The sequence below is a fragment of the Eumetopias jubatus genome, unplaced genomic scaffold (assembly GCF_037043125.1).
Source record: "Eumetopias jubatus isolate StellerSeaLion01/CBP00866 unplaced genomic scaffold, mEumJub1_p1.0 scaffold_1, whole genome shotgun sequence".
Taxonomy (NCBI): Eukaryota; Metazoa; Chordata; class Mammalia; order Carnivora; family Otariidae; genus Eumetopias; species Eumetopias jubatus.
The window spans coordinates 194,076,653-194,101,134 of NW_028274807.1; the positions used below are offsets into that span (position 1 = coordinate 194,076,653).

General features: G+C 38.3%; 1 protein-coding gene across 2 annotated transcripts in view; it reads left to right on the forward strand.

Moving 5' to 3' along the window:
- ERC2 (ELKS/RAB6-interacting/CAST family member 2) overlaps window positions 1-24,482 on the forward strand; it is a 936,802-nt gene that overhangs the window by 413,367 nt on the left and 498,953 nt on the right. For both annotated transcript variants that reach the window (XM_088022015.1, XM_088022017.1), the window contains 4 exons: window positions 4,187-4,324; window positions 16,088-16,228; window positions 19,336-19,476; window positions 23,472-23,507. In XM_088022015.1, the coding sequence (XP_087878141.1) occupies window positions 4,187-4,324; window positions 16,088-16,228; window positions 19,336-19,476; window positions 23,472-23,507 (456 nt within the window). The remainder of the gene's footprint in view (window positions 1-4,186; window positions 4,325-16,087; window positions 16,229-19,335; window positions 19,477-23,471; window positions 23,508-24,482) is intronic.

Here is a 24,482-nt window from a genome sequence, read left to right on the forward strand (position 1 = left end):
CATTCCTTTTGATGGCTGCATAATATTCCATTGTGTATATATACCACCTCTTCTTTATCCATTCATTTGTCGATGGGCATCTTGGCTCTTTCCACAGTTTGGCTATTGTGGACATTGCTGCTATAAGCATTGGGGTACATGTACCCCTTCGGGTCCCTACATTTGTATCTTTGTGGTAAATACCCAGTAGTGCAATTGCTGGATCGAACGGTAGCTCTAATTTCAACTGTTTGAGGAACCTCCATACCGTTTTCCAGAGTGGTTGCACCAGCTTGCATTCCCACCAACAGTGTAGGAGGATTCCCCTTTCTCCACATCCCCGCCAACATCTGTCGTTCCCTGACTTGTTAATTTTAGCCATTCTGACGGGTGTGAGGTGGTATCTCATTGAGGTTTTGATTTGGATTTCCCTGATGCCGAGCGATGTTGAGCACTTTTTCATGTGCCTGTTGGCCATTTGGATGTCTTCTTTGGAGAAATGTCTGTTCATGTCTTCTGCCCATTTCTTGATTGGATTATTTGTTCTTTGGGTGTTGAGTTTGATAAGTTCTTTATAGATTTTGGACAATTACAGGCATTTGTGAACGTAATGCCATACCATCAAAATATGTGAAGCAAAAACTGACAGAACTGAAAGAGGAATCAGATAGTTTTGCAATAATAGTTGGATATGTCTGCACTCCACTTTCAGTGATAAAATAATCAGAGAGAAGATAAGTAGGGCAATAGAGGATTTAAACAACAAAATAAATCAATAAGATCTAATAGACATATTCAGAACACTCTATCCAACAATAAGAGCATGTGCATTCTTCTTAAGTGCACATGGAACATTCCCCAGGCTAGACCATATGATAACCCACACATTATGTCTCAATAGATTTTAAAAGATGGATATCATAGAGGGGCGCCTGGGTGGCTCAGTCATTAAGTGTCTGCCTTCAGCTCAGGTCATGATCCCAGGGTCCTGGGATCGAGTCCCACATTGGGCTCCCTGCTCCGCGGGGAAGCCTGCTTCTTCCTCTCCTACTCCCCCTGCTTGTGTTCCCTCTCTCACTGTGTCTCTCTCTGTCAAATAAATAAAATCTTAAAAAAAAAAAGATGGATATCATAGAAAGTATCTTCTCTAACCACAAAAGGATGAAGTTAGAAATCAGTAACAGAAAAACTGGAAATTTTGCAAATTCATGGAAATTAAACAACACACTTTTAAAAAATGAATGGATCAAAACAAATCACAAAAGAAATGAAAAAATACTTAAAGGTGAATGAAAACAAAAGAAGTGAAATGTACCAAAACTTATGGAATGTAGAGAAAGCAGTATTAATGGGGGAATTTACACATCAAAAGAGTATCAGCAGAGTAAAAAGGCAAGCCACAGAATTGGAGAAAATATTTATAAATTGTATATGTGACAAGCAATTAATATGCAGAATATATAAAGAATTCCTAAAGCTCAACAACAACAACAAATCAAACAATGTGATTCAAAAATGGGCAAATGGCTTGAATAGGCCTTTCTCTCAAGAAGATATACAGATGATTACAGCTTTGTAATAGAGCTTGAAGTCTGGAATTGTGATGCTACCAGCTTTGTTTTTCTTTTTCAATATTCCTCTGTCTATTCAGGGTCTTTTCTGGTTCCATACAAATTTTAGGATTATTTGTTCCATTTCTTTGAAAAAAGTAGATGGTATTTTGATAGGGATTGCATTAAATGTGTAGATTGCTCTAGGTAGCATTGACATTTTCACAATATTTGTTCTTCCAATCCATGAGCATGGAACGTTTTTCCATTTCTTTGTGTCTTTCTCAGTTTCTTTCATGAGTATTTTAATAGTTTTCTGAGTACGGATTCTTTGCCTCTTTGGTTAGATTTATTCTTAGGTATCTTATGGTTTTGGGTGCAGTTGTAAATGGGATCAACTCCTTAATTTCTCTTTCTTCTGTCTTGTTATTGGTGTATGGGAATGCCACTGATTTCTGTGCATTGATTTTATATCCTGCCACTTTACTGAATTCCTGTATGAGTTCTAGCAGTTTTGGGGTGGTTATTAACATAACAAGAAAAGAAAAGAAAAGAAAAGAAGATATACAGATGGCTAGTAAGCACATGAAAAGATCACTCAACATCATTAGTCATGAGGGAAATTAAAATCAAAACTATAAGGGAACACCATCTCATATCCATTAGGATGGCAACTATCAGAAAACCAGAAAATACCAAGTGTTATATTACCTGCATACTGGTAGAACCCTGGCCCTAAACTTCTTCAGTCCTCTCGGTGATTTGGGGAGGCCCCAAGGAGTCTCTCACAGGCTCCTGGTCAGTCTTCTTTAGCCTCTGTTTCCAGTGCCCAAAGTCCCTTGAAATCAGTTCCTATCACTGCCCCAGGGCTGATGCCCTGAGAGAACGTATCCTCTGTCCTGTCCAGGGCACTGTCTCCCAGGGTGACAGGGAGGCCTAATCAGTTTGCTTGGAACCACCAGGGATTTACACATATTCGTGTACATATATGTATCCATGGGTGTGGGTGTACTCGCAATAATAGCACACACTCTCTTGTGTGCTCTCTCAGTCCTCTCAGCTGTTGGCTTCTTTTATATAATGAGTATCATTCTGATATGTAACCATCCATATTCTTGTTTAGCCATCTATTTATTTATGGTGTTGTGTAACCACAGGAACACTTGTCTGGAATGGAGAAAACCTTTGTTTTGACTGCAGATGATTATGCCTTTTGAATTCCTGTGTTTTCCATGGAGGTACAGTGAATTCTCACAGTGGTAGGTGGGCAGGAATACACTGCATTTTTGATGAAGGAGAAGCCTAATTATTTGACTATAACTTGAGTTCCAGGATGTCTGTCTCAAGGCAGAAAACATGTCTTATTAAAAAGAGGCATTGGTGGGAAAAAGAAAGGAAAGAAGGAAGAAGGAAGGAAGGAAGGAAGGAAGGAAGGAAAGGGAAAAAGTCCATCTCTATTAGTTCAAATCCCTTGTAGCCATTGGAAAAATTAGCCAAGTCCCATGTCCTGCCAGTTGAGGGTCAGCAGGGTCTTTGTTTTTGCATTCAGAGCTATTTTCCTGCTGTTACCACTGTCACCTCCACTGTCACCCTCTTCTCCTCTCGTTGTTGCTTTGACTGCTGTCATTATTTGTGTTGCATTCCAGATTTATGCTAAATGAATCAAATAATCCAAAAATTTGTTTAAGTCACACATTGTTAAACATGCATTTGGAATGATTTCCTGCGAAAGCCTGGGTGCAGAATACAAATATTTTGAATGGACTTATCTTAGAGTTGTACTGCTTTTTTTACTTGTCACTTTAAAACCCTTAATACGAATAAATTGTTTGTACAGTGGGCTTTTTTTAATCCTGAGATAAGAAATACATGGTTTGAAAGCAGAGAATAAAAACATGAATGATAATTTATGCAATGCCCGGGAAAGGTCCTTGCTGCTGCTCATGGGCAGGCGTTATAATCAGCTTTTTGGCGTGTTTATTTCAGGCTGCAGATAGTGGATAAAAGTGGCTGGTTGGTTGCCAGCACATGACTTAGTTGCCAAATGGAGTGTTTAGTACTTGTTACATTTGATTTATATCACAAGTTCTTCCCATTAACAGTCTACTGATGATAACCTACTTGGCTTTTCATGTGGTTACTTTGAAACAGCCACTTGACAACATTTGGCATATCACGAAGTTTAATACTGAATAAAGGAGTGAGTGAATGACTACATAGGTTCTGCCATATATTGATATGGTACTTGATGCAGAATGGGCACCCAATACTTGTCTTTTCATTGAATGAAAAAATCCTGCATATGTATTTCTCTGATTCACTGTACAATGATTAGATTGTGGACTAATCTGGTTGGAAGGACAGAAATAGGTAGAAGTAGCAATGCTTACATGTCTGAAGGGCTTCCATCAGTATGGAAGGAGGTAGTCTGCTCATCTCTATTGAGCAGACTACCTCCATTTAAATACAAAGTTGAATTACAGGGAAAGATGAGGATGAGGTCTTATCAAAATGGCCTTGATTCTAAGTCAGTGTAACCTCAATGCTGACAATGTCCATAGCCTGGGGTCTATTTTTTAAAAACATGTCCACTTCAGGAATCTTGGCCTTGGATCTGTAATAAGATATGCATTAAATATGGTGATCTTTATTTTCAGATTGAAAACTTGCAAGAACAGCTTAGAGATAAAGACAAACAACTAACCAATCTGAAAGACAGAGTAAAGTCCTTGCAGACGGATTCCAGTAATACGGATACTGCGCTAGCAACACTCGAAGAGGCTTTGTCAGAAAAGGTGAGCTTGGGCTGAAAAATGGGGGTGTCAGGATTTAGGGAAGCATGGTGAGGAGGAGATGATCTAAAGGCATTTAAATATGCCCGCTTTTCTCCATGTGCTCACACTACCCTCTGTTCCAGCTGGACCTCCCACTCCCATGTTAGCCCTCCTCAGTATACCTGGCACATTAAATAAGCCAGGAAAGCCTTGAAATGCACACCTGATCACATCACATTTGGCCCTGCTTAAAAACCTTCACTAGCTTGTTACTGTTCTTAGGATGATAAAAATTGAAATCCTTAACCTGGCACATACATTCCATCCCTTCATCCGGTCTGGCTTGCATCCGGTCAGCTGCCTCTCTGCCTGCTTTTTTACTCCTCTTTCCTTCCCATCCTCTCACCCTCTTTCCCTTCCTCCTTCTTGTTCTTCTTCCCTCCCTCCCTCCCTCTACCTTCCTCTTTTTTCTTTCCTTCCTTCTTGCCCAGCCTCACCCCCCATCTCTCTTCCCTCATTCTCTGTATTCTAGCTATGCTGGCCTAGATCTTCAAGTCTGCCATGCTCCCTCCTTTCTCAGACCCTTTGCACACACTGTTACCTAGCCTAGAATGTTCTTTACTTTCTGCAGATTTAATTCCTCTTCTTCTGGGAGTTCGGCTTCCTGAGAAGCTGTATTACACTGTAGTGAAGGATGTGGACTTGGGAGCTAGACTGCCTGTCTCCTGTATTCCCCATTATCATAGTCTATAAACTGTAGTAATGAAGTCAAGTGGAAGGAGACTGAGGAAGGAGCTAGTCCCAGCCCTGCCACTAACTGGATGACCTTGGCAAGTAACTCTCTTTCCCAGAACCTCAGATTTGTGGAATGGAAGGCATTAGATTAAATGGCCCACAGATTTTTTTTTTTTTTTTAAGCAATGTATCTTAAAGAAGGCTTCTTTGACTTCTACGCCAGAATCACCAGGAGGTGCCTGTTGAAAATCTGAATTATTAGGCACCATCTATACCTAGTAAATCAGAACTTTGAGAGGGCTTGGGATTCTGCACTTTAGCAAGTTCCTGGAGTGAACATCCAGTCATTGTGATGTTTACTCTAGTCTGAGAACCATTGTACTACATAAGAAAATAGAGATGCTAAAAGGAAGAGCTGTAATTCTATGGCTAGATAGAAATTATAACATTATAACTTTAATATTAAATTATAAAGATACAAGATTTTACTTGAAAACATAAAAGAATAAATAAGATGATTCTTCAGGGAAAATACTCTTTTTTTTTAAATTTTTAAGAATTTATTACCAAAACTCTATGTAGTAATTTTGTTTGTAAAAATTTGAATGAGGGACTGTTGGTTCAAAAGCTATTAATTAGTATGTATCCTGTTTGCAGTTTTTGAGTGATATGATGTCATTCCATTACTACCTCTCAATTTCTTTCTGCAACTTTACAGAAGTAAACATATACCATATAATTTTTCCATGTCATGGATTCTTGGCAGGATTTTATCATTTTTTTTCCCCTGGCCCTATTAAGATTTGATTTATTCTAGTTTAAATCCCCAAACAATCCCCAAATCTGAAGCTGTTCCTTTTATTTAAGCACTTCCTTTGAGAATGAGGGGACGACTGCGAAGGAAGGTTGAGGTCTGTGGGAGTCTGCCCCCCCTCATACTCATGCCACCACTTGAGAGTTGCATCACGTGGGGCAAGCCTCTTCTCTTAGTACATTATTTTCAAAATGCCATTTAAATTAGCTGACCTCTAAGTTCCGTTCTCTTTGGAACTACCTTGATAATAATTATTCAGTTTGCTGATCCACAATCTCAGGCACCTGGAATCTGAATTAGGCAATAGATGAGGAGTTGAGTAGTTAGATATCTTGAAGAGCCAGGCAGAGAACAAAAATGAGGGAAGTGGGTTTGGTGTGAGGCAGTAGGGACTGCTGGCAACTGTGGCAAGCTGCAGAATCCTTGACCTACCTCAAACCATTCAAGTTCAGGTTTTAAAGTATTATGCTCAAGCCAAATGTGAGGTAGGCCAGCTTTGGCCTATGAGCTGTTAGTTTTCAAACCTTATTTGCATCTGACTTTTAGCCTTTCATAGTAATGAAGAATAAAAGTAAACACAGATCAATTTATTTGAAGGGAATTTTCAAAAGGTGACAAAATCAGAATGTTAGTGTATTTGAAAAGCGCAGACAGAAACATTGGATAGGAACCGGCAAGGTTCTTCATCATGGGACAAAGAATAATAGATTGCTTTTAAGTATTTACTCCAGTATCAAACTTTTGTGTGTATCCAAATAATCTTATAATCTAGGGAGCTTCTTAAAATACAAACACCTGGGTGCCATTTCCTAGTGATGCTGAATCAGTTGCTTTGCTGTGGGGCCAAGGAACCTGTGATTTTTAAAAGTATGCCCAGTGATTCTGATGAGTGATTAAATGACCATACTTTGAGAAACACCAAACCTATGCTCTTCCATTTTAAAGATGGGAAATGGCCTTAGTGAGGTGAAATGACTTGCCCAGAAATGAAAATTTTGGACAGATGCAGCACTATTCCCCATTTCTGTGTGCTACGTGGATGTCATGGATAGACCATGGTGCATGCTAACTTCTCAACCCAGTGCTCCAGGAAGCCACTTCTAATTTGTCTAAGTTGGCCCTATGTTGGGACTTTGTTGCCTCCCCTGGACTATCCCAAGGCCACTCAGCTCACGGGTGATGGAATGGGACTGAAACTCAAACCTTCTGATAATTGTACTTTTGACAGCATCCCAATCGCCTTTAATGGCCGTTCCCTCACAAGTTCCAGTTTTATCACATTTAATTGAACAGATCCCCTGGAACAAGATATGGTACAAAAAATAAAATGATTAAAAATCATGGACTCATAAGAACATCTAATTATTTGCTGTCATTTGGCTGATGAATAGAACCTATTAGGCACTATTCACCATTCTACTTGAATTATGACCTTCTGGGGAGTGTGTTATTCCTTTTAGTTTCTAAGAATTTATATACTTATTCACAGTGCAAAAAATAATGCCACATAGCAAGTTAAGATTGAGTATGACTTAGTTCTAGGATTGACACACAGAAGCTCAAGAGACAGAACCCATAGTATTTATAAAGCTGGTCTCGCCAAGCCTTGCTGTAGCCACATAGCAGATAAGCAGTTGAGAAAGGCAGATAGCAGAGCCGGAGGCCGCTGTAATTCAGTTCCTGCTCAGTGATAAAGCACAAATAGATTAGACCTGTGCAGAGCCAGATGAGTGCACAAGAAACACTTGCCAATGCAAATAAGACTAAAACAAGAACACATTGTTGGAATTTCTGCAAGTTAGTTGTTAATCAAGTAGATCATGGCATATTAGGGCCTTTTAACACATGTTTTTGACATCTGGCCCTGCGTGGCTGACAGTTAAATTAGTTTTGTGATTGACGGAGAAATATTTTGTAGTATTGAATCATCAATAACACTTAAAAACATTATAGTGCTTGCTGATTTTTTTTGTCATCAATGCCCAGTCAATAGTACAAGTGCTTAGAGTGAATCAACCTACTCACCAAATGACTCTGACACCTTCTGGATGTTAACATATTTATTTATAAAATAAAACTTAATTTTATTTCCCTTCCTTTGAAGCTAAGACAGTCCCTAAGTTGAGTTCTTATTCCTTCCTTCAGCTTCTTTAATTGCCTGCTGTATGACAGACAGTTTGCCCAGCCCTGAGTTAAAAGAGTCACAGGATTTGAGTGCTGCCTTTTGGAAAACTAGGCTGGGAAGATGGACATGCAGTAAAACCATATGAAGGGCGCCGAGTGGAAATAAAGGCCACGTGATCCAGCCAGACGGATTCCTGGGAAGGTTTCCAAGTAGTGAGGCAACACAGTCAGTTTGGGACTTAAAAAAAAATGTCACTCCAACAGCTCATGTGGTGGAAGTGATGGCCTGGAGAGGGCCTGGTGGCTGGGTGACCAGTTGTGATGCTTTTGCAATGAGTGTAGGCATAAGGCAGGAAGGATTCAGCTGTTGAAATTTTTAAAAGCCCTTGAGAGATTTCTTGTGCACTGAGGCCATTTTCTTCTTTTGTAGATGACATAATCATCCACTCACCAGTGTCACAGACAGAGTCAAATAGGAATATAACTGGAATCAAGAAGAATCAAATGTAGGCAATTAGTAGACTGATTTGTTCTGTTTCTACCCCCACTGTTGTAATAATATACTTCATTTTAAAGTGTTTTTAACTAATTGCAAAACAATAATGATACTTCTTTTTTTCCTTGAGAGCATTAGATACATAAATTATTGTCATTTGGGGTAGAACAGTTGCTTCCCTGGGGGATCTTAAATCACGGGCTAAGTGTTCAAACCAACTTTGCCCTGCATCACATACTGTTTTACATTGTATTATGTATCAGGCCTTGTCTCATGCTACATACTTAAAAGAATGTAAAAGATAATATCGAGATCCTTAAGAGTAGTTGTTGCACCAGTATTTTTTTAAATTTTTTATTGTTATGTTAATCACCATACATTACATCATTAGTTCTTGTTGTAGTGTTCCATGATTCATTGTTTGTGCATAACACTCAGTGCTCCACGCAGAATGTGCCCTCTTTAATACCCATCACCAGGCTAACCCATCCCCCCACCCTCCTCACCTCTAGAACCCTCAGTTTGTTTTTCAGAGTCCATCGTCTCTCATGGTTCATCTCCCCCTCCGACTTACTCCCCTTCATTCTTCCCCTCCTGCTATCTTCTTCTTTTTCTTTTTTCTTAACATATGTTGCATTATTGTTTCAGAAGTACAGATCTGTGATTCAACAGTCTTGCACAATTCACAGCGCTCACCATAGCACATACCCTCCCCAGTGTCTATCACCCAGCCACCCCATCCCTCCCACCCCCCACCACTCCAGCAACCCTCATTTTGTTTCCTGAGACTAAGAATTCCTCATATCAGGGAGGTCATATGATACATGTCTTTCTCTGATTGACTTATTTCACTCAGCATAACACCCTCCAGTTCCATCCACGTCGTTGCAAATGGCAAGATCTCATTCCTTTTGATGGCTGCATAATATTCCATTGTGTATATATACCACCTCTTCTTTATCCATTCATCTGTCATTGGACATCTTGGCTCCTTCCACAGTTTGGCTATTGTGGACATTGCTGCTATAAACATTGGGGTGCATGTACCCCTTCGGATCCCTACATTTGTATCTTTGTGGTAAATACCCAAGAGTGCAATTGCTGGGTCGTATGGTAGCTCTCTTTTCACTGTTTGAGGAACCTGCATACTGTTTTCCAGAGGGGTTGCACCAGCTTGCATTCCCACCAACAGTGTAGGAGGGTTCCCCTTTCTCCACATCCCCGCCAACATCTGTCGTTTCCTGACTTGTTAATTTTAGCCATTCTGACGGGTGTGAGGTGGTATCTCATGGAGGTTTTGATTTGGATTTCCCTGATGCCGAGTGATGTTGAACACCTTTTCATGTGTCTGTTGGCCATTTGGATGTCTTCTTGGAAAAATGTCTGTTCATGTCTTCTGCCCATTTCTTGATTGGATTATTTGTTTTTTGGGTGTTGAGTTTGATAAGTTCTTTATAGATTTTGGATACTGGCCCTTTATCTGATATGTCATTTCAAATATCTTCTCCCATTCTGTTGGTTGTCTTTTGGTTTTGTTGACTGTTTCTTTTGCTGTGCAAAAGATCTTGATGAAGTCCCAATAGTTCATTTTTGCCCTTGCTTCCCTTGCCTTTGGTGATGTTTCTAGGAAGAAGTTGCTGCGGCTGAGGTCGAAGAGGTTCCTGCCTGTGTTCTCCTTTAGGATTTTGATGGACTCCTGTCTCACGTTTAGGTCTTTCAACCATTTGGAGTCTATTTTTGTGTGTGGTGTAAGGACATGGTCCAGTTTCATTCTTCTGCAGGTGGCTGTCCAATTTTCCCAACACCATTTGTTGAAGAGACTGTCTTTTTTCCATTGGACATTCCTTCCTGCTTTGTCGAAGCGTAGTTGACCATAGAGTTGAGGGTCCATTTCTGGGCTCTCGATTCTGTTCCATTGATCTATGTGTCTGTTTTTGTGCCAGTACCATACTGTCTTGATGATGACAGCTTTGTAATAGAGCTGGGAGTCCGGAATTGTGATGCCGCCAGCTTTGCTTTTCTTTTTCAACATTCCTCTGGCTATTTGGGGTCTTTTCTGGTTCCATACAAATTTTAGATTTATTTGTTCCATTTCTTTGAAAAAAGTGGATGGTGTTTTGATAGGGATTGCATTGAATGTGTAGATTGCTCTAGGTAGCATTGACATCTTCACCATATTTGTTCTTCCAACCCATGAGCATGGAATGTTTTTCCATTTCTTTCTGTATTCCTCAATGTCTTTCATGAGTATTTTATAGTTTTCTGAGTATGGATTCTTTGTCTCTTTGGATAGATTTATTCCTAAGTGTCTTATGGTTTTGGGTGCAGTTGTAAATGGGATCAACTCCTTAATTTCTCTTCTCTTGTTGTTGGTGTATAGGGATGCCACTGATTTCTGTGCATTGATTTTATATCCTGCCACTTTACTGAATTCCTGTAGGAGTTCTAGCAGTGTTGGGGTGGAGTCTTTTGGGTTTTCCACGTAAAGTAACCTATCATCTGCAAAGAGTGAGAGTTTGACTTCTTCTTTGCTGATTCAGATGCCTTTTATTTCTTTTTGTTGTCTGATTGCTGTGGCTAGGACTTCTAATAGTATGTTGACTAGCAGTGGTGATAGTGGACATCCCTGTCATGTTTCTGACCTTAGGGGGAAAGCTCTCAGTTTTTCCCCATTGAGAATCATATTCGCTGTGGGTGTTTCATAGACGGCTTTTATGATCTTGAGGTATCTACCCTCTATCCCTTTATTCTGAAGAGTTTTGATCAAGAAAGGATGCTGTATTTTGTCAAATGCTTTTTCTGCATCTATTGAGAGGATCCTATGGTTCTCGTTCTTTCTTTTATTAATGTATTGTATCATATTGATTGATTTGCGGATGTTGAACCAACCTTGCAGCCCAGGAATAAATTCCACTTGGTTGTGGTGAATAATCCTTTTAATATACTGTTGGATCCTATTTGCTAGTATTTTGGTGAGAGTTTTTATATCCATGTGCATCAGGGATATTGGTCTGTAATTCTCCTTTTTGACGGGGTCTTTGTCTGGTTTTGGGATCAAGGTAATGGTGGCCTCATGAAATGAATTTGGAAGTTTTCCTTCCATATCTATATTTTGGAACAGTTTCAGAAGAATAGGTATTAATTCTTCTTTAAATGTTGGGTAGAATTCCACTGGGAAGCCTTCTGGCCCTGGGCTTTGTTTTTTGGGAGATTTTTGATGACTGCTTCAATTTCCTTAGTGATTATAGGTCTGTTCAGGTTTTCTGTATCTTCCTGGTTCAGTTTTGGTAGTTTATACATCTCTAGGAATGCATCCATTTCTTCCCGATGATCTAATTTGCTGGCATAGAGTTGCTCATAAGATGTTCTTATAATTGTTTGTATTTCTTTGGTGTTGGTTGTGATCTCTTCTCTTTCACTCATGATCTTATTTATTTGGGTCAGTTCTCTTTTCTTTTTGATAAGTCTGGCCAGGGGTTTATCAATCTTGTTAATTCTTTCAAAGAACCAGCTGCTGGTTTTGTTGATCTGTTCTACTGTTCTTTTGGTTTCTAGTTCATTGATTTCTGCTCTGATCTTTATTATTTCTCTTCTTCTGCTGGGTTTAGGCTTTATTTGCTGTTCTTTCTCCACCTCCTTTAGGTGTAGGGTTAGGTTGTGTATTTGAAACCTTTCTTGTTTCTTGAGAAAGGCTTGTATTGCTATATACTTTCCTCTTAGGACTGCCTTTGCTGCATCCCAAAGATTTTGAACAGTTGTGTTTTCATTTTCATTTGTTTCCATGAATTTTTTTAATTCTTCTTTAATTTCCTGGTTGACCCATTCATTCTTTAGTAGGATGCTCTTTAGCCTCCATGTATTTGAGTTCTCTCTGACTTTCTTTTTGTGATTGAGTTCTAGTTTCAAAGCATTGTGGTCCCAAATATGCAGGGAATGATCCCAGTCTTTTGGTACCAGTTGAGACATGATTTATGGCCTAGGATGTGATCTGTTCTGGAGAATGTTCCATGGGCACTAGGGAAGAATGTATATTCTGTTGCTTTGGGATGGAATGTTCTGAATATATCTTATCTGTGAAGTCTGTTTGGTCCAGTGTGTCCGTTAAAGTCTTTATTTCCTTGTTGATTTTTTGCTTAGATGATCTGTCCATTTCAGTGAGGGAGATGTTAAAGTCCCCCACTATTACTGTATTGTTGTCAATGTGTTTCTTTGCTTTTGTTATTAATTGGCTTATATAATTGGCTGCTCCCATGTTAGGGGCATAGATATTTACAATTGTTAGATCTTCTTGTTGGATAGACCCTCTAAGTAGGATATAGTGTCCTTCCTCATCTCTTATTATAGTCTTTGTTTTAAAATCTAATTTGTTTGATATAAGGATTGCCACCCCAGCTTTCTTTTGGTGTCCATTGGCATGGTAAATGGTTTTCCACCCCCTCACTTTTAATCTGGAGGTGTCTTGGGGTCTAAAATGAGTCTCTTGCAGACAGCATATCTATGGGTATTGCTTTTTTATCCAATCTGATAGCCTGTATCTTTTGATTGGGGCATTAGCCCATTTACATTCAGGGTAACTATTGAAAGATATGAATTTAATGCTGTTGTATTGCCTGTATGGTTACTGTTACTGTATATTCTCCCTATTCCTTTCTGGTCTATGTTACTTTTAGGCTCTCTCCCTGCTTGGAGGACCCCTTTCAATATTTCTTGTAGGGCTGTTTTCGTGTTTGGAAATTCCTTTAGTTTTTGTTTGTCTTGGAAGCTTTTTATCTCGCCTTCTATTTTCAATGATAGCCTAGCTGGATTCTTGGCTGCATATTTTTCTCATTTAGTGCTCTGAATATATCATGCCAGTCCCTTCTGGCCTTCCAGGTCTCTGTGGATAGGTCTGTTGCCAATCTAATGTTTCTACCATTGTAGGGATTAGACCTCTTGTCCTGAGCTGCTTTCAGGATTTTCTTTTTGTCTCTGGGACTTGTAAGTTTTACTATTAGATATTGGGGTGTTGACCTATTTTTATTGATTTTGAGGGGGGTTCTCTGTGCCTCCTGGATTTTGATGCGTGTTTCCTTCCCCAAATTAGGGAAGTTCTCTGCTATAATTTGCTCCAATATACCTTCTGCCCTCTCTCTCCTTCTTCTTCTTCTGGGATCCCAATTATTCTAATATTATTTCGTCTTATGGTATCACTTAACTCTTGAATTCTGCCCTCGTGATCCAGTAGTTGTTTATCTCTCTTTTTCTCGCTTCTTTATTTTCCATCACTTGGACTTCTATATCACTAATTCTCTCTTCTGCCTCATTTATCCTAGCAGTTAGAGCCTCCATTTTTGATTGCACCTCATTAATAGCCTTTTTGATTTCGCCTTGGTTAGATTTTAGTTCTTTTATTTCTCCAGAGAAGGTTTCTCTAACATCTTCCATGCTTTTTTCAATCCCAGCTAGTATCTTTAAAATCGGCATTCTGAACTCTAGTTCCGACATGTTACTAATGTCAGTATTGATTATGTCCCTGGCAGTCGGTATTGCCTCTTTTTTTTTTTTTTTTGAGGTGAGTTTTTCCGTCTTGTCATTTTGTCCAGAGGAGAACAGATGAATGAGAGAACAAAATGCTAACAGGGTAACAATGTCCCCAGAGAAATATACAGCAAAGAAATCAGAAGAGACCTGAATCTGGGGCGGGGGGGAGGGAGGGAAAGAACAGAAAAAGAAAAAAGAAAAAGAAAAAGATTAAAAGAAAAAGAATATGATCAAATATGATCAGGCTGGTAATAGATCAGTGCCACACAGTAGGTTTTAGGTGTATTTTGGTCTGTTAGAAGAAACTGCCTCCTAAAATTTTAAAAGAAAGAAAAGCTTATAATGTACAAAAATAAGGGTAAATACGATGAAGGGATGGAGTATGACTATAAAGATGAAAATTATAAAAGGTTTTGTAAAAGGAATTGATAAGAGAAGAAGTTGGTTGAAAAAAGAAAGAGAAGTTAAAAAAAAAGGGAGATAATGTGATCAGGCAGGAGACTAGAACAAAGCCATACACTAGAAATTTAGGGTATATTTTGGTCCATTAGAAGAAACTGTATCCCACAATTTTAAAGAGAGAACAACTTATATATATGCTAAAAATAAGGTTAACTACTATGAAGGGATAGAATATGACTCTAAAAATGAAAAATAAAAAAGATTTTTTTAAAAAGCGATTGATAAGATGTTGGTTGAAAAAGGGAAAAAGAAAAATTAAAAAAAAAAAGAGGGTCGCCTGGGTTGCTCAGTCGTTAAGCGTCTGTCTTCGGTTCAGGTCATGATCCCAGGGTCCTGGGATTGTTCCCCACATTGGGCTCCCTGCTCAGCGGGAAGCCTGTTTCTCCCTCTCCCCCTCCCCTCTGCTTGTGTTCCCTCTCTTGCTGTCTCTCTCTCTCTCTGTCAAATAAATAAATAAAATCTTAAAAGAAAAAGAAAAAGAAAAAGAAAAAAGAAAATTAAAAAAATTGACTTTGAAAGACGAATCAGGGGAAAAAAGCGATGAATTCTATGTGCTGTATTTCCCTAGTGCTGGAGTTCTGCTCTTCTCATTAATCGGTAAATTTGGTCTTGGGTGGCTGAGCTTGCTGTGATCTTCTGGGGGAGGGGCTTGTCACAGTGAGTCTAAATTGTCTTTGCTGGAGGCGGAATTGTCCCACCCTCGCTGGGTCTGGGCTAAGTAATCTGCTCGGGTTTGCTCTTGGGAGCTTTTGTTCTCTGCAAGCTTTCTGTACAGCATGGAGGATGAGAGTGAAAATGACGGTCTCCCAATCTCCACCCTATAGGAACCAAGAACTCGGGGCCCCGCTCCTCAGTGCGCCTCCATAGAAGAGCAGTCAGTCACTCCCCTGTCCCCGGTCTCCGGCCGCACTCCGTGCTCCCCCGGCCTGTGACGGAGCGTTTCTATCTCTCGTACACGTCCCCGTTCGGAGTCTCCAAACCCAGCAGATCCTTGCGGTGTGCTCCCACACTCCTCCTCCCGGGGGAGGAAGGGGAGTCTCCCCGGATCTGCCGCTTGTTGGGTCCCTGCTGGAGGAGCAGTGGCCCGACGGGGCCGCGGATCACACTTTATGGCAACCTTGAGCTGAGAGCCCACTCCTCGGCTCTGTCTCTGCAGCCGGCTTCCCCGCTCCGATACCTGGGAGCTCTGCCACACTCAGGCACCCCTGGTCTTTCTGTGACCCCGAGGGTCCTGAGACCACACTGTCCTGCGAGGGTTCCACCCCCCGCTTAGCCACTGGAGCGACGTCCGTTGGCAGAGCCGACTTCTAATAGTTTGATTTTGTGCTCCGCTGCTTTATCACTTAACAGTAGCAGCTGACGGAGGCCCCCTCCCCCTCCCGTCTATCCTCCTGAATATTACCTTGGATTCACTTCTCCACACGTCCTACCTTCCAGAAAGTCGTCGCTTTTCTGTTCAGAGAGTTGCTGCTATTCTTTTCTTTGATCTACTGTTGCGTTCGTAGGTGTTCAGAATGGTTTGATCCCTATCCAGCTGAATCCCTGGGACCAGATGAAATTTAGGTCCTCTACTCCTCTGTCTTCTGCCTCCTCCGCTCGGTTTCTCACTTCTTTCTTGATAATTGCCTCACAGGAGAGAATAATTGAGCGTTTGAAAGAACAGCGGGAGAGAGATGATCGGGAAAGACTAGAAGAGATAGAATCTTTCCGGAAAGAGAACAAAGATCTGAAAGAGAAGGTCAATGCTTTACAAGCTGAACTGACTGAAAAAGAGGTGAGTCTGGAGAAACAAATGAACCATGCTGATAGTCCTATTCAGAGGAGCCTCAAGAGACTAGAGAGTGAGTTTGAGGGGCTGTGTGAAGGCTTTGGGGACATAGTTACCATTCCTTGGCAAAGCTGTCTGCGTTCAAAGGAAAATATTTAGTGTAACTCCCTTCATCAAGTTGACCTATGCCCTCGTCTCTACTCTAACTGCATACAATATAGCTCCTTGAAAGTTTTCTTGATGTCTTACCACATTTTTGTGGCTAAGAGGATTCTGTATTTTTTCAGTATTCCATGACCTTTCCTTGGGATAACAACAATATCAATAATAATAATATCTCCCCTTATTGGGGGCCTGTTATATGCCAGTCCTTGTGTTGGTTTCTTTATATTCATTTGTGTTGCTTAAGTGGATCATGGAATACTTCCAGGTTAGGGGATAAGGTACCATGCTTTACACAAAGTATAGGTTAAATGTGGCTCTTCTTCTGGAATACTGATTTTACATTATGGTAAATAATTTAAAACATTATTTTCATGCTAGAGCGAACATGGATGCAGAATACAAATCCTACCTGCATTTTTTAAGTAAAACAATATACTTTAAAGGAATTTTTTGCTTGGGGGTTATGGAGAGAATGGGTTGAGCTAAACTCCCCACACTCTGAGAGATACCTATAACTCCTTTAATTTACTTAGGGATCCATTGATGGAGAAGTTTGAAAAGCAGCATTGCATGTCATTTTGTTCAGGCTCCAAAACTCTGACATGTGTGCCGTTGTCCACAACTGGCCCCTTCATACTTATTTTTGTTCACAGAAAATACCCATCTCCTTTAGGGCTGTTACAGATTCTTTCCTCTTACTGGGCTATATCACTGCATAGTTGTTCACTTTTCAGCCCCAGATTATTACCCCTGCCCTTGGGTTTTGGTAATTCTATACAAATTAAAGTACTCTCTAAATGAGGAATGCAAGAGTGGGAGAATTGATGAGTAATAGAAACAAAATGCATATTCCCTAAAATGTAAGCACACTAGTATTTTTGTTTTGTTTTGTTTTGTTTTACAGAGGAGATTATTTCTTTGATATGAAAATAAAGAACGTAAATTCTCTTCCTACTATTTCACTGCTAAATCTGATTTGGGGGATCTGTAATTACTGTAGTTGGTATGTGACAGGAGGCATGGAAGCTTTGACCTCATTTGCAATTTCAATAACTGATTGCAAGTGTTATTTATGGATTTGCACCTTAAAATTAATATATATATATATATATATACTTATAATTGAAAAGAGATCTTGATGACATTGTGGAGCATAGCTTTATATGAAAATAATTTTGTAAACAATGCCTACATTGTATGATTTCAGACAGGCATTTCAGCAAACATTTATTGTTCCTGTATAGTAATGTGCCTGCCGCTGGTATGGGTGTGTCAGTCAAGGTTCTACCAGAAAAATAGAACTGTATTAAGAAATTTATTGCAAGGAATTGGCTTACATAGTTATAGGGGGTGGCTAGGCAAGTCTGAAATTCATAGGGTAGGCCATCGGGAACGTCAGGCTGGAAACACTGCAGTCAGGACCTGGCACAGCAGTCCACAGGTTGATTTCTTTCTTTTCAGGGAAATCTCGGTCCTGCTCTTAAGGCCTTTCAACTGATAGGATCAGGCCCACCCAGATTTGGAGAATAACATCCTTTACTTAAAATCAACTGATGATAGGTGTTAGTCATAGCTACAGATTACCTCCATTGCAACACCTAGATTAATGTTTGATTGAATAACTGGGCACTATATAGCCTAGCCACGTTGACGCATAAAGCTATCAGAACTGGCAATTTAGAATGTATAAAGAGAAACAACATATAATTGTTGTCAGCTTATAATTTAGTTTGGGTGATAATCACCTTTGTCATGACAAAATGCCTAGATTACAAGGTCCTTTATTATTTCTGTGGGAGTGGTATGATAAGGAACATTGAAATTGGAATCAGAGTCCTGGGTTTGAGACCTGTGTCTTCCTTTAATGGGTCAGGAACCTTGGAGAAGACAGTTCATGTGAGCCTCAGTTTCTTGACTTGAAAAATGAGAGTGGCTACTTGTCCTTCAGAGGGCTGTTAGGAGCTGGGTAATTTTCTGAGTGATGGTGGTGTTATCTTATTCAACAAGTTATTCCAGGGCCCAGGAAGTAGCCCAGACACAAAATATTAGGTAAAATCATTTACTGAGTGGCCACGTGTGTGCTTAGTGTCTTTTTAGGTGCTGCAAATGGATATAAAGGAAACTCACAAAGTCTGATTTTGGGTAATACCTGAATATTTTAGTTACATTGTTAGATGCTGCTAATAATTTCATGTTTGGTAATAGACATTGCCTTCCTAGCTAAGCAAAGTTATGTTCCATGATATATGCACATATTTACTTCTTGCTTTTTGAAATTCATACTGTCCAGGGGAGCTCTTGGTTTCTGGTCATGATTGATGAGTGGAACAATTTAGGTAACCCATTTCTAAGTTGGGGAGATTCATTATATCTGTTGAATTTGGATTTACAAAGGACTGGGATGTAAAGTCTACTCTAAATTTTAAAATAATTTTATCTTTGATTCTATAGAAGGTATTTTTAAAACCATTGGTTATTTTTCTGTTAAGGAAATAGAATTTGATAAAAACAGGATGCTTCTTTTATATTTGATTTGCCCTTTGTGGGGGGAAAAGCATTAAAGTTAGTATTTTCTTTCTATTTGTCTTAGAGTCTGCACGACTTGACAGCAATAAATGTAAATGGAAGGTTCAGGGTGTCTGTTTTGCCATGACATGTAAAGACCACCTTGGGACTTACATCATTAGCATGACTTTGAGACGTGAAACATACATTTACTGACCACACCATTTGGTCACATTTGATTCTACTGCAATTAGATCCTGCTCCGTTCTGTAAGCTGGCCAATTTTAATTTCCTGGCCAGAGCCGGCTATTGTTACCTTAGTAAGACTATATTTACCCTTTCTGTCTAATGCACACTTTATTACTATGCAGAGAATCACTTTATTCAAATTGAAGACTAGTAGAAATTGCAGTGTTTTACTTACTAGTGTTCTTTCCTTTCAGTCTAGTTTAATTGACCTCAAGGAACATGCATCTTCATTAGCCTCAGCAGGACTGAAAAGGGACTCCAAATTAAAATCTCTAGAAATAGCCATTGAACAAAAGAAAGAAGAATGTAGCAAATTGGAAGCACAGTTAAAAAAGGTAAGTGAAGTCCAAGGAAAAAAATGCTCATTTTACAATGAATTTATAAAATGGAAATGGAAGAGATATTCTGCAAAGAAACAAACTCTTTATCTTTTGCTGTCTGCTGATAAGAGAATTAGACACTCTTAACTTATGAAGTCTGCATCAAATTGGCCAGTGAACCTGAAAAAATATCTTAGGTTTCCTGTCTGAAACAAAACTTGAAAAATAGATGAAAATAGTAGTGGAAGTAAAAAAATATTAAAAAAAAATAAGCTGTTGCTCTCTGGGTAAATCTCAACTATAAAAAAAAAGTGAAAATGTTTATAACAAATCAAAGAATCTGGGGACCCCTTTATATGTTGATAAACTTATACTACTTTCAGAAGTAGGTCAATTTTTGTATGGGGAACTTTGTAAAAGTTTACCCGACAATATTAAATTTCTAGGAGTCCATCCAAATATGTCAAAGTCCCTAGAATATCTGTGGGATGACTCTTGGTACTTAACCAAAAATGACTTTCATATCTTAGAAAGCTTGTTGAATGTAGAAGGCTTTGGAAAAGAAAACAGGATCTTTATATTGCAGCATTAACATGTTTTCTCTGAACTGGACATTTTTGTGGAGTACATTTCCAGTCATGCATCATTCCTTTGACTTTTTCCCTGTGTTGTTTGGTACGTCTGCACTCATTGTTCACATAAAACTCATAACTTTATGAGTTTAAGCATTTTGTTTCCCTTTGACAACTTATAAACTTAATTCAAAAGAGGTGATAAGAATCTAAATAATCAAGCAAAGCATATAATAAAATTTGACTATGTATAATTTATAGCACACTGGAATGGGGATTTATTTGCTAAAGTTATGAAAATATATGATGTGGATGATAGGGATGTTAAAGCATCATATATCTGTGGAGAAATTTTTCTGAATATTTAAAAATTGATTATACTATTTTGTATGAGGCAATATATAACCGAAATGTGATTATACTCTGTTCACGGAATTCTAGGAAACTATCCTGAGAAATTTCACACTAGTAAAGTCTCTACTGAAAAAGATAGAGATCAAACCCCTCTACAGCAAAACAGCAAGAAAATCTCTGTATTGAAGAATCTACTTTCCAATCCACTCAGTGTCTCACTTTTTTTCCAGCGATATCTAGTTAAGCAGAAATCTCGAACAATAAATAGAAGAATTTAAATTGCCCATTTGAGGGTGCTTAAGTGGCAATTGACTTGGCTATTTATGTATTGGGTGTATGATAATACATTCTTGACACATATCTGAATGTATTCTGTAATATGTTATACATATCAAGAAATGAACTTATTAGGAAAGGTACTTTTAATTTAATGAACAGTTTTGTGATCACAAGGCAACTCTAAGATAACTGTGTAAGAACTTCATTGACTCGCTTTGCATTAGCTTACATCAATTGCATTGTGCTGAGTCCTGAAGAAGGACCTCAAAGAGACCTGCCCATGAAAGAAGATACCTCCATCAACTCTGCATAGCCATTGTGGAGCTGAGGACACAACATATATTATTTCTGCAGATACATACTCGACATACTCCCTTTTAGTGTAAGTCACCTATGGAATTTGAAACCCTCTAGTAATTAAAAGGAGGAGTTTCCCATATTGACACTTAGTTTCCACGTATATAACTTGACTAGTTTAATAACTGAATGTTTATGCATTTCAATTTAGTTTCTTTCAACGTAGCTCTCATTTGCCCAAAGAATCACTCAGAGCATGTGGTTTCCTTAAACTCTCAGGTAGACATTCTGTGCTGAAATTCACAGAGCAAATCCTGTAAACATTTTAGCATTATTCTTGACAATGTTTTAACATTCTGCCACATCACCAGGATTAAAGTAACAAATATGGTTGTCTTGCTGTAAGGACCTATTTAATTTATGAAAAGATAACTTATTTCTAAGTATATAAATAATGTTTGCTTATATTATCTCCTAAATGCATAGTACAGTGAAATTAAATAAGGTAATTATAATTTAAATATTTTCATACCTAACCTGCAGATGCTATTTTGTTATTTTTGGCTCTCTAGCATCGACTAAATTCAAAAGTTTAAAATACTTTTTCTAGTAGTCTTTAATTTCTGGTAATAAATAGTTCCGTAAAAACCTCAAGTACCCATCACCTTAAAAAGAATTGAGATCTACATGAAATATTTGAAAATATAAGCCAACAGTATGTGAATATACATATAAACACATCATTTACTCATGGAAAAATAAGCAGCTATAAAAGCTTAAGGAGTGTCTGGGCCCCCTTTTAAATAAAAGGGTATGTGACTTGTGAATAAAATATAAAGGGTTACTAAATGAAAGCTGAAAACATAATACTTTTATTATGTCATAAATAAACCATGAATTCCCAATGGAATTTTGCACAAGATTTGTGAGCGTCCATGTAATTTTACAATAAAATATACACATCGTAGATGTGTTTAGCTGAACAGAAACCTTGTTTGCCAGTGACAATGGGATCCAAATTGTGATTTAAATTTATTTTTGTCTTATGAACAATTCTTGACATTGGTAAGGTGAGTTTTTACATGAAAGTTTGTGGAGAACATTCACATGCCTAGTTACTTTTAACCCTTTATGCACTGTTAATTTAAGTCTCCAAATACTTCATGATGAAAAACGGTTATAGGCAGAAAAGGAACTGTTCCTTATACATTGCATCCCACATCTTAAAAACAATGCCATCAAATATTCATGTGTGAGGAAAGTTTTCCTGTTATTAATGAGGTTGATAAAATGATAGTAACCACAATGCACAACAACGAGTTATGAGTGTGCTTTACAAATTACTGCATTCATTAATCTTAAGTAGACACCCAGGGGTTGAGAAGAACCTCATTAGTGATATGTGGATAATTTTGTCTTTCAGAAGAGTATATGGTGTTCAATATGTAGAAATAATTTTACCTTATCTAGCTAGAAATCAATTGAGAAGCAACAAATCAAAATGTTATGATTTGGTAATTTTCCAATTAATGCCATCTTTGAGGAGAGTGGGTTTTTTTTAACCATGGTAAAATTATCATTTACTTCATCAAAGTTGAACAAATGAAAAATTCAGGCTCTTTAAAGGAACATGTCTTAGCTTCAAGCAAAGTGAAAGTTCCTACAGTATTTCACCTTCTATAACTTGACATTGAGCCCCAAAGAAATAGAACCCGAGAGTGATATTTAAGATAATACTCAGTACATTTAAATCCACAAAAATTTAAATCTTCTACACAAAATAGACTGGAGAGCTTTAAAAATTCTGAAGCACTTGGAACATTACAGGATAGTCACTAAAAATTACATTTTTATTAATTATGAACTAACAGTAGAAGCTGGTAATGGGCAATGGATAATACTGTATTTTGGTTCCCTTTATTCTTCCTGATGACTTAATTTTTTTCTTCTCCCGTTTACTGTTAATCCTGTAATGTTTTGCTTACTGATATTTTGCTATTGCTAACCTGCTGTTTGCTGATCTATATTTTCCTAAAATTAGACTGAATAGAAACTTCAGGCTTGTGTTAATATAAAAGAAGAGCTATAAATTCAATGATAAGATTTAATTAATCTTTTATTATTACCATCTTTGAAGTTCAGGTAATAAATTGCAGGCTTGGCCAAAAGTACTTCTTCTGATTCATTGCTAGAGGCCAGCACTTCATGTATCATCAAAAGTGGACAGCTTTCTTTATTTCATGGGTTATTTAACTTGAGAAAGGGAAAGTAACACAAACCTTAAATTTCTTATTCCAGCTATTCTTTTTTAGGAGCCAAAGTCAACATTTCTATTTCCCTAGAGCCTCTCACTTTCACTGTGGAATGTTTAGAAACTGAAATTTCTTCTTTTTGAACAACCAGTTTGTCTGTGCAAATGCACTGGATTTGTTGAGCTAATGCTGTTTTTCTGGATCTTTCCTTCTTTCCCTGTCTGTGCTTCAATGCCTCCCCAACTTTGCAATGTAGCAAGCTGAGCAGTTGTTCAATCAGATGTACAATCCAGTAAGTCATTTCTGAAAGTTCCCGCTGTAACATATCAAAGCATGAGGATCCATTGATCACATGTCACGGTGTGCCATACTGGGGAGGTTTCAAAAATATACATGAGTCTCTTCCCATTTCCGTTCTGTCAAAAGAAATGACCTGTGCAAAGGCCACTGCCATTTCTTTTGAATGTGAAATTTAAAAATTAAGAACTTAAAACATTGCCAGCTCTGATTATTACCTCCGTCTTAACTTCAACTTTAAGGCTATAGAGAAGCGGAGGTCAGCTGCAGATCTAGGCTCATGGACCTCTTTCTTAGTTCCTTCTAACTCAGAGTTACCTATGTGAAAAGGGATAGCATTTGTAAAATAGCAAGCAAGTCGATGTAAATTACATGCAAATGACAGAAGTTAAAATAAGGTTAGATTTAAAAATAGGGCTATGCTCTCTGAGATTGGTAAATGCCTAACATTATTGTGGGTCTTGTAAGAGTTAAAAACATGTCATTTGGCTGAGGACGAACTAAAATATAGCCTCCTAATAACAGATAGTAACAATTCTGATTATAGCTTAATGGTACACAAAACAGGTAACTAGTAAAAATAAATGTAAAACGAGTGGCCCAGATGCCACCACTGATTTTTTTATCCTAATGACAGGTGTGCATTTATATGAAGCAATTTATTTGTTTCTTTAAGTTATTAAAGAAGAAAGACCTTTTTGTTTTGTCAACTCAACTGGCTTAACTGGGTGAAATATTACCTAAAGGTGACCAGAATTTATCATTTGGCGGATGTGATCTGTGCATTCTAATTACCTCCTATTTATGAATTCCCATCATGGGAAAATGGAATAGCATAGATAAAGGAAACTATTCAGCCCAAAACTTTTCGTTAAGCTGCTATTCCAAAATACATACATACAGCATGATACACAAGATGCTTGGGTGTATTTAATTAGATTCAACCTCCACCCTCCATTCTTTAAAACAA